The sequence below is a fragment of the Ailuropoda melanoleuca genome, chromosome 4 (assembly GCF_002007445.2).
Source record: "Ailuropoda melanoleuca isolate Jingjing chromosome 4, ASM200744v2, whole genome shotgun sequence".
Lineage (NCBI taxonomy): Eukaryota > Metazoa > Chordata > Mammalia > Carnivora > Ursidae > Ailuropoda > Ailuropoda melanoleuca.
The window spans coordinates 15,910,170-15,920,677 of NC_048221.1; the positions used below are offsets into that span (position 1 = coordinate 15,910,170).

Here is a 10,508-nt window from a genome sequence, read left to right on the forward strand (position 1 = left end):
CCACTCCCCACCCCCACCCCGTGAGGAGCCCGGCCCGGCCTCGCCCCCTCCCCATCCGCCGGGCCCCACCGAGCCGAGGTTCAAGGAGCAGGAGCCAGAGCAGGAGGCCTAGGGGGCCGCCCAGAGACGCCATGGGCCCGCTTGCCCTGCCGCCCCCTCGAGCGCCCCCTCGCGGCGGCTCGCGGCCCTGCCCTCGCGTTGGCTGGACGCAGGTGCGGGGGCACAATTCCCAGCCCGCAGCTGCGCCTCCAGGGTTCCCGCCTCCTGGTGATTCCACCCGAGACAATCCAGGTAGTGCTCCCCAGGCGCTTGAAGGTGTCATTGCTTTTATCGACCTTAAAATAGAGATCTTCTGGATTATACGCCCCAGAGTAATCTAATCACTGGAGCCCTTAAAAGGACAAGGACATGCCTTCTACCCAATGGAAGATGAAAAACAAAAGGAAAGTATGATAAATAGAAAATACAAAACCAAAGAGCAGTATCGAGTCTTAATATGATAGCATTTGCAATTAAGTGTGAACAGGTTGAACACACCAGACAAACAAGAACTCTCACTTTGGTAAAAAAGATAAGGTCCAGAAATACACTATCTGAAGATACTAGATATTAAAAGAAGACAGGCGGATACATTGGAAATAAAGGGCTAGGAGTGAAATAGCAGACAAATCTGATGCAAAAGAAAGGTGGGATAGCAATTTTTTATCAGATTGTAAAATCACAGGCAAAGATTATGCAAGAAGGGGGCGCCTGAGTGGCTCAATCAGATAAACGTGGGCTCTTGATTTCAGCTCAGGTCATGATCGCAGAGTTGTGAGAGCCCCTCATGGGCTCCACACTCGGCACAGAGTAGGCTTGAGGTTCTCTCTCTCCCTCTCCTTCTGCCCGTTCCCCTGCTGGTGTGCTCTCTGTCTCTCAAAAATTATTAATTAATTAATTAATAATATTACCTAAGTGACAGAAAAATGTATATACAGTAAAAATAAGAAATAATCAAGTAGATGCAACAAGAAGCCCTTAAAATGTAAAACAACAGTTGACCAACTTCATGGGAAACCAGAGTTTTTGAAACATTCTTCTTCAGAAGCCGACAGCTTATGGAGGCAAAATTAAGCAAAAATTATAGGATATTTGGCTATGACCACTGATAATCTTTTTTTTTAAAGATTTTATTTATTTATTTATTCATGAGAGACAGAGAGAGAGAGAGAGGGAGAGACACAGAGGGAGAAGCAGACTTCCCGAGAAGCAGGGAGCCCAATGAGGGACTCCATCCCAGGACCCCAGGACCATGACCTGAGCCAAAGGCAAACGCTTAACCAAGTGAGCCACCCAGGTGCCCGACCACTGATAATCTTGATCTAATAGCAGTATGATGAATTTTACAACTACCAACAGACAGCATTCATTCTGACTGAGCACATAGGAAACATTCAGAAGGCCTCAAAGGAAGACCAATAAACTCAAGGAATCAATGTTATAACTTCTACTCGAGCCATACATCTATAATACTAACATCGACTTCTACCAAAATATCCCATGGTTCTGAAACAAAGACACAACCCTAGAAAATGGTCGTCCTATTAAAAAAGAAATCATAAGGGAGCCTGGCTGGCTCGGTCGGTAGAGCATGGGACTCTTTGATCTCAGGGTCATGAGTTCAAGCCCCACGATGGGTGTGGAGCTTACTTAAAAATAAATAAAATAATTTTTAAAAAGGAAATAATGAGAAAAATAATGACAATTTAAAGATGCCTACCAATGAAAACACGACATACGAAATATCGCGTGATGCAGCGATAGTAGTCTTGGAAAGTAATGTAAAGCTTCGACCATATCAGAAAATAAAAAAGACTGATAACAAATGAGCTAAAGATGCAGCTCAGAAAGTGAAAATAATCAATGGAGTAATCCCCAAGACAGGGCTTGGGAGAAAGAAAAGAATATCGAGAAACAGCAGCAGAACTCAATAGAGACAAAATTATGAACATGAACACAGTCAGAATTTTGTTCTCTGAAAAGCTTAATAAGAGACAACATTCTAGGAAGAATGAAAAAAAGAAAGAAAAATACAGAATAAATAAAGGGAAGTGACTTAAAGATATAACAGATATTTCCTTTTAATTATAAATATCATTAAATCCATATGCTCACTTGTCCTTCTGGCCAAGATAGACTAAGGGGGATTGCCCTTCCCATCTGAACAACCAAAGATGGGCAAAAATATGAAACAACAGTTTTCAGGACACTGGACACCAGGCCACAAAGGGCAGGACTGCTGATAGATGGAAACCAAATGCGATGAGTCCTATCATGGCTCTGTTTGTGGCCTTCAGAGAGTTTCTAGGCCACAGTTCAGAGAAGAGGAACTCAGGCAGAACCCCACAGGAATCCCACAGGCGCCCTGAGGTGAGCAAGTGAAGCTGAAAGGTTCCGGGGGAAGGGGGATGGGGGTTGAGCCAAGGAAGCTATGCAAAGAACACTGGGGAGTGGGGAGAATTCCAGAGACCTGCAAAGGGTCCCCCCTTGAGGACTCCCCAGTATATTGATCAGTGAGTGGGGGGGGGGGGGCCTTTTTGAAGTCAGGGAAANAGAGAAACAACCACTTGAAAGGATTAGAAATAACAATGCCCAGTGGGGCCCAGGAATGCTGCCTGTTCCCAGCAGCCAGACCGGAAAAACTCAAGATTCACAGAGCACTGGTTAGCAGTTCAGAAAGGTCCTGTCTCGGTGGGGCGCCTGGGTGGCTCAGTCCCTTAAGCATCTGCCTTAGGCTCAGGTCATGATCCCAGGGTCCCAAGATCAAGTCCCACCAAATCCGGCCTCTCGGGCTCCCTACTCGGTGGAGAGACTGCTTCTCCCTCTGCCCATCCCCCTGCTCATGATCTCTCTCTCTCTCTCTCTTTCTCTCTCTCAAATAAATAAATAAATAAAATATTGAAAAAGGAAGGGAGGAAGGAAGGAAGGAAGGAAGGAAGGAAGGAAGGAAGGAAGGAAGAGTCTTGTCTTGGCAACAGGAAATAATAGTTCCTAGACTGAGAAGTGCTCCAGTCTTGTCTAACAAACCTTTAAAGTGAGCCCTGAAAATATTCGTTTCCAAGTAATTTTGCTACATCCCACATAAAGCTCAAGGAAATTTCTAGGAAAATATCAAACACCCAGGGAAAAGTCACAGTGTCTGGTATCTAATCAAAGAATACCCAGCACTCAAGGAGCAAGAAGATACGATGCATAATGAGAATAATCAATCAATCCAGAGCAACCTACAATGGACACAGGTGTTAAAATCACTGGCAAGAGGGGCGCCTGGGTGGCACAGCAGTTAGGCGTCTGCCTTCAGCTCAGGGCGTGATCCCAGCGTTATGGGATCGAGCCCCACATCAGGCTCCTCCGCTGTGAGCCTGCTTCTTCCTCTCCCACTCCCCCTGCTTGTGTTCCCTCTCTCGCTGGCTGTCTCTGTCTCTGTCGAATAAATAAATAAAATCTTTAAAAAAAATCACTGGCAAGAATATTAAAACAGCTATTACAACTGTAAGCTATACATATATACTTAAAAGTTAAGTAGGGATACTGAAGATGTAAAAAGATCCAAATCAAACTTCTAGTATAAAAACTACCATGGGTGAGATGAAAAAAAGACAGTGATTGATGGGTTAAACATGGCGGAAGGAAGAGATGGGTTAAACATGGCAGAAGGAAGAGATGGGTGAAATTAAAGACATGACAATAAGAAAAAAAAATGACCAGAATGAAACACAGAGAGAAGACGGAGTATAAAAAACTAGAACACCATGGGCTGTGGCCTTAGACGTGCATCATGGCACTTCCACAAGGGAGAAGTGCTGTGCGAGAGAGACAAAAACATTTAGAGAAATAATGGCCAAACATCTTTCCAAATTCAATAAAAAACCATTACCCAGAGATCCCAGATGCTGAACGACCACCGAACCAATGAAACTAGACTGAAGCACAACCTAATCGAATGGCTCAAAACCAAAGATAACGTGAAGAGGAACATAGGGAACCCAGAAACAACGTGAGCACCGTTCTCAGCTGAGGTCAACAAGATGACATCATGCCTTCCAGTTTCAGCTCTCATAGTGTACACACATGTCCCGTCCCCGGTCTACCGTGGGCCGTATTTTTCCATTTTTGTGCTTTTTTTGCCGCTGATTTTCCTGTTTAAAATGATCCCCCGAGCAAAGAAATTAAAAAATAAAATGATCCCCCAGCTTATTGCTTAGGGGCTGTCTTGGGTCGCTAAGGACTCTGGGCCGTGATGGTCATCACAGAGAAGAGACATGTTAGGTGAGCTCCCTACGGGCATGAACTACACTTCTGTGGGCCCTGAGTTCAATGATAGTGAATCAACAGAGTGCATTAGATAAGGTGTCTTTAGCCAGAAACAAACAGAAAATAAAGGTACACATTGACCAGCCGGTGACCATGCTGTGTGGCGAGACTCCCAGGAATCTACTCCTGTATTTCTTCAAGGAGCAGTGGTTCAGTATTTGCTAATTCAGTGCTCACGGCTTCTTCACAGAACATAAAAACTGAAGAAAAAAAAAAGCCACCAAAAACATTATTTTTAGCAACTGGGTTTGGGGTGGTTGGTTACACAGCAATAGGGAACTGAAACATTTATTGAAACTCACATTGTCCCATGTTGCCTGGCCAAGTGTCTCAGATGGGATTCCCCGGAAGCAGATCCTGACCCGGAACTGTATGCGAGGGTCTGTGTGGTGGGTGTTCTCGGGAGATATGCAGGGAAGGGAGCAAGTGAGGAAGAACTGGGCAATGGGAGAATGCATTTGCCACTGAGGTCTCAGCTGATCCTCCAAGAAGCCCTTCCAAGCTGGCCCCAAGTGCGGCCAGAAGGCTGGGCCTTGCTGCCCCTGCGTGCCGAGCACCTGCCCTGGGCAACACCCTTTACAAGGATGGGCTCCTGAGCGCATCCGTTCCCGTGGCCCAGGGCAGCTTCTGTGAGGGCCGCAGCTGAGGCAGTATTTTCAGGAGCTGGGGGAATGATGTGATTTCTCTGCAAGAGGGGGGATGCAGTGGCAACACCGTCTGATCCCCCAGGGTACCACTTCCGGTTGGCTCCTGAGTCCTTGGGACATGATCCTGGCCATTTGGATAGCTTCCTCGCTATCTGGTACGACGCGATGGTTTCGTCTCCTCCAACACATTCCCTGCTCCACACCTGGACACTTTTCAGACCACTTTCCAGGAGGCCCTGATTTCTTTGGGTGGGAAATTGTATTTCAAGACCGCAATCTGGGCCCTAGGAATATTCATTGCTAGATGTCGCTTGCTTCTTATGACTAGAAACCCCTAGCGCTTTTTGTTTTGTTTCTGTTTAAAGTCTGATATTTTTAGACCTCATTGCCTGTCCCTCAACCTCGGGGGTCTGTCCAGCCACCACGCCCCTGACCTGAGTAAGGGTCGTCCTACGATGGGCTCTCCCCTCCCTCCCGCGGTCCACATCTTATTCGTGGCCACAGCCCAGTGCCTGACTCACGAAAGTTATCCCGCGGATATTGGTTGGGAAGACTAAGAGTGGCTACCCCTTACCGGCAGTTGGGGGTCCTGTTCGCAGGGAGACTCACCCCAGCTTTTCTGGTAGCCAGAGGCGGGTCCTGAGCAACTAAGCCACCGGACTAAATTCCTGTCTCCGCCCCCAGCAAGAACCACATTCTAATATCAGCACGCCACAGAGCATCCCGTCTGGACCATAGATTTCCCAGAGCTGGGGACTGTGCCTTCAGCCAGGGCTGCGACTCCCGGCTAGCCAGTTGTGGGATTCCATCTTTGCATTTACTGAGTTTAGCTGTAACCCGCTGGGGTTTACAAAGCAGAATGTCCCACCCTAGCCTCCCTCAGACAGCAGGTGGGACTCTCCCAGACTGCCCGCTGAGGTCCTGGGTAACTGGAGCCTTAGCACTGACCAAGGAAGGATGGGTAGGCAAGAGAGAGGCTGGGGGATGATCAGCAGCCAGTACCAGGTGACTGTGGGACTGTGGGAAAAGAAACTGTATACACACACACACAGAGCCAGGCCCTCCCGCCTACCGTCCCCTGGTAGGGAGCTCTTTGGGCTCAAGGCGTCTTGACACTCAGCCCACGGGGTCTCCTCAAGGCATGTCTGTTACAGGGCAGCAAGGAGAGGCACAAGGGTGTGTAAGTGGGCCATGCCCCAGTCTCTGTCCTCTTGCTCTCCCTGCTCCTGACTGCCGAGGCCGCCAAACTCAGCTACAACACTTCCAGCCACAGAGACATTGATGACTCTAACAGGAGGACAGGCAGCAGGACCCACTGGCTAAGGCCGTCCATCAGATTTATATCAAGGTAGAGAAGCTTCCCACCTCTGACTCTTCTAGAGTTTACTGGACACCATGAAGTGCTTTCCAGGCTACATGGGACACTAGTTCCCTACACAGTATGTTATATGCAACCCCACAACTTTCAGGAGACCAGAGCTTCAGAATAAATAAGAATGCACTCCAAACATTTATTCAGTTGATGTCAGAAATCTCTACACTCCACCAACACCTCCACACAACTTGGGCTGAGCCTGGATGGGGCCACTAGGGACTGAGGAAGTGGACCCCATCACGGGGCTGCCCCAGGAGGGCCTGTGTGGCACAGGCTGGCCACGCATGGCTGGATCCACGCTGGCTGCAGGGAAAAGTCTCCCAGCCCCAGACACCCCAGCAGATGTGGAAACCCCGGGCCTCACACCTCGGCAGGGACCTGGTGACGCCTCCTCCCTCTCTCTGCACCATCAGCAAGCTGACCGCTTTGTCAGAGTCTCAGGTGACAGCCTGAGACCACACCCAGGTCCAATGCTGTCTCCCTGCTCCTGGCGTGATGTCTTCTCGGGCAGGGGCTGTCCGAGATGGCAAGGAAGCCCCGGGCTTCAGCTGGCCAGTCGGCTGGCTCTCAGGCTGCGATGCTTGACCTCCCTCCTTCCAGACAGGCAGGGCACAGCCAAGGTGTGCATGTGGCCGACCTAGGTGACTGGGGCATCAGGCTGGGACACTTCCGGGGCTCCAGCCTTGCTGCCGCTCTTACTGTGTGGCTCTCTACAGGGTCACTGGGTGCCAACCAGAACTGGGGGAGAGGGCATTTGAGTAGGAGTGGGAGGTCGGAGGAGAGGCCCAGGAGAGACTCGGCAACAGGAGAGGGTTGGGCCGGGGTGATCACGGGGCCACCAGGACGCCCAGGGGCAGCAGCAGGCACAGAAGTGGGAGGAAGCCTGCTGAGTCCCAAGAGCGAGCCTGACTCAACTGACCAATGACCCAATCCTTGTAGAAACTAACTTCTGTATAAACTCCAGGATAATTTTTGCGACCGCAGCCAATGCCCCAGCTCACGATTCCCACCTGGACCCATGTTGCATTAAGTTCACAGACCAGGGGCCCTCCAGAGTCTCCCTGGAGAAAGAGAAAGAAACAAACACAGGAACGGAAGACAATCACCATCAGAACTGGCTGATCGCACTGCAAGGCCTGGGGAGACGGGCACGGATGGGGCTTCCCCAGGACTCCCCTTCCCCCAGGCATCCACCAGCCCTAGGTTCCTGGGAATATTGGATCTAAGGATAGAAAACTTCAGCAAACAAAATTCATACATGTATGCAAAAACTCAGTGTACAAAAAAAAAATTTGAATATAAACAAAGAAAATGTCCATAATCTGAGCTAATCATAATGAATAAAGTCTTTGCCTAAGCACTCTGCCTGTCACATAGAAGGGGTTCAAAACACGTGACTTGCATTTCTGTTATTTTCTACCTGACTCTCCCCTCTTCTCCCAACCCCCTCCAGGTAGCACCAGGTCCTCCTGCTGAAGGATGCAGGCAGGCCAGCCCGGCCAAGCCTTGGCAGCTTGTCCCCTTGAGTACCCTTGACGTGCATTAAGGGTGAATGGAGGGGCCGGTGAATGAGAAAATTGTGGGGGGACAACAAAATGGCAAGACAGACAAGGGCCCATGAACTGACCTGGCAGGCATCCTTTCCTTGGGTACTGTAACCACAGACCGTCCCTTCCTTGACCACATCACTAGTAGTTTCCATCTCTGTTTGGAGCATTGTGTTACATTTTTCATAACGGATAATGTTCAGCTCAGCCTCCTGTAGCCATTCCGAAGAGTCTTCGGATTTATCTGTAGATATAATTTAGGAGTCGTTGGACCTGCCTCATGGAACAGAATGGGAGCCCCTGGAACACACTCTTGGTCTCAGTACAGTGTGTTCACAGACGGACGCCACGTTAGCGCCGTGAATATGGTCCCCACTTGACACCGGAAGAAATGAGGCTCGAAGCTGACGTAGGCAGAGGAGGAGGTAGGAATCAAAACCAAAACAGGAGAAGGAAGAACATCAGGACAGGAAGAGGTGAGGCCTTACCAGCCCTGAGAAATCAAAACCAGTTCTGTCACTCTGAGTATCCTTAGTAATCGTGACAGTTGTCCTGGCCTGAGTGAAGTGACCTTACTTTTAAGCAGGATCATAAACTCTTGGACAAGTAGTGTCCCAAAAGTACCAAATCCAACCTCTCCCCAGGGATGGGAGGCCCAACAGCCTCACCAAGAGGAGTTCTCTGGGCTCTTCTCACTCACAGGAAGCTCCCTGTCCACCAAGGCAAGGACTTCCAGTTTGCGACAGCTCCCGTGGGTAGACAGATCAACACCAACACCCCACGGGCTAAAGTCCACCCTAGAGAGAACCCACTTTGCTCGTCACCTGAGCCCCCAGGCCCTGAAATTCTTTTTTTTTTTTTTTAAAGATTTTATTTATTTGACAGAGATAGAGACAGCCAGCGAGAGAGGGAACACAAGCAGGGGGAGTGGGAGAGGAAGAAGCAGGCTCATAGCAGAGGAGCCTGATGTGGGGCTCGATCCCATAACGCTGGGATCACGCCCTGAGCCGAAGGCAGACGCTTAACCGCGGTGCCACCCAGGCGCCCCTGAAATTCTAATCAAATCTGTAACACCATCAAATTACTCCCTACCGGCATCTTCTCCGCCCTCCTCCCTTATCCACCTGCTAGAAAATGGCCTCCCTGCCTCCCCCTTGAGCTCTAAGGCCAACAGCAGGGCACGAGGCAGCCTCTTGCCTGGCCTGAGCTTCGAGTCTCACTTCAGTCTTACCTGCTTCATTGAGCTTCCCCCAGCCAGTCACCCAGCACTCTGTACCAGTTTGTACCATGAACGCCTTTTTCGGGAGGCACACGGGCTGGATGTGGGAGGAAAAATTCACAGGGAACTCAAGCAGAACAAGGGCAATGTCATTCTCAATTAATCCAATAGGATTGTAATCTTGGTGAACCACGATGTCTTGGACGGGGATCTCGATGGCCATTCTGGAGGTATTCTTCATGAAGATGTCTCCCAGCTTTGCCGTGTACTCCACATGGCTGCAGAGAGATCCTAGCGGCTCTACACTCCCCTTCCACATCTTCTGGGCCTTCCCAGCCTGGGCCTCTCTCCATCAACCACTTCCCTCCCGCCATCACCGCGCCCCATCCCTGGACCCCCGGTCAACCTCTCCAGTGGTGCTCCCAGTCTGGTTCCCTGGGGAGGAGCCACAGCGTCACCTGGGGGCTAGCTGGAGATGCGGATGCTCAGATCTCGCTCCTGACCTGCGTCAGAGACGCTGGGGGCTGGGGCCGGGCAGCGTTTTAACAATTTCTGCAGGTTTATCCAGGCTCGAAAGTTTGAGACCACCGATCTAGCCACCTTGGTCTACTCCACTCCACTCTTCTTAAATATCCCCCCTGCCAGTCTTTGTCCACACACTGCGTCTCAACTGGCATCCCTCCCATTTCTTGTCACTTGGCCTGAAGGCAAATCAGCACAAGCTTTGAACCTGATTTGGGGTCTTGACTTTTTAGGCTACCAAGGGCCCTACCGTCACCTACCTCTGATTGCAGCCTGAAGAGCAGGGTTTAGGACCCTCTTTTTCGGATAAGGAGAGGAAGCTCAGGGAAGGGGACAGGACTGGCTCCAGGTCACAGAGCCCCAGACACTCACCCGAATATGCAGTGGGCGGCGGTCAGCACCCAGCGACTGGCAATGAGGGAGCCTCCGCACATGTGTCTGTCATTGATCTGCAGGCTCACCTGCCATGGCCACTTCCGCTCTGCGGCGGGCAGTCCGCCGACTATCCTCATGGACCTCTGGCCGCACCCTGCAGCAGGTCAGGGGAGGGAGGAGCTGACAGGAACGCCGCTGCCAGCACCACCCGCAGAGCCGGCTGATGCTCAGAAGCCTCAGGACCCTCAAGGCAAGGCCCTGTCCCTTCAGACCCGCCACCCCACCCCGGGGGCAGCCCTGTGTCCCCTGAGGCTCCTCGGAGAATGGCCACGCGTCCCCTCCGAGCTCAAGCGCTGGGTTGGGGCCCCTCCGACCCCCCAACTCCCCTGAGAAAAACCATCTCCGCATGAGACTCTCCCCCAGAGCAGGGTCCCGGCCCCCTCGGCCCCCTCGGCCCCCTCGGCCCCCTC

General features: G+C 50.8%; 2 protein-coding genes across 2 annotated transcripts in view; both read right to left on the reverse strand.

The window, feature by feature from the left end:
- The window catches only part of LOC100464627 (serine protease 44-like), a 5,007-nt gene extending 4,851 nt beyond the window's left edge, over positions 1-156 (reverse strand). The window contains exon 1 of the mRNA XM_034658201.1: positions 70-156. Coding sequence (XP_034514092.1) covers positions 70-133 — 64 coding nt within the window. The 5' untranslated portion in view covers positions 134-156. The remainder of the gene's footprint in view (positions 1-69) is intronic.
- Positions 157-6,504: 6,348 nt separating this feature from the next.
- Positions 6,505-10,508, reverse strand: part of PRSS42P — an 11,547-nt gene continuing 7,543 nt past the window's right edge. Inside the window, exon 5 of the mRNA XM_034658202.1 lies at positions 6,505-7,436. Coding sequence (XP_034514093.1) covers positions 7,203-7,436 — 234 coding nt within the window. The 3' untranslated portion in view covers positions 6,505-7,202. The remainder of the gene's footprint in view (positions 7,437-10,508) is intronic.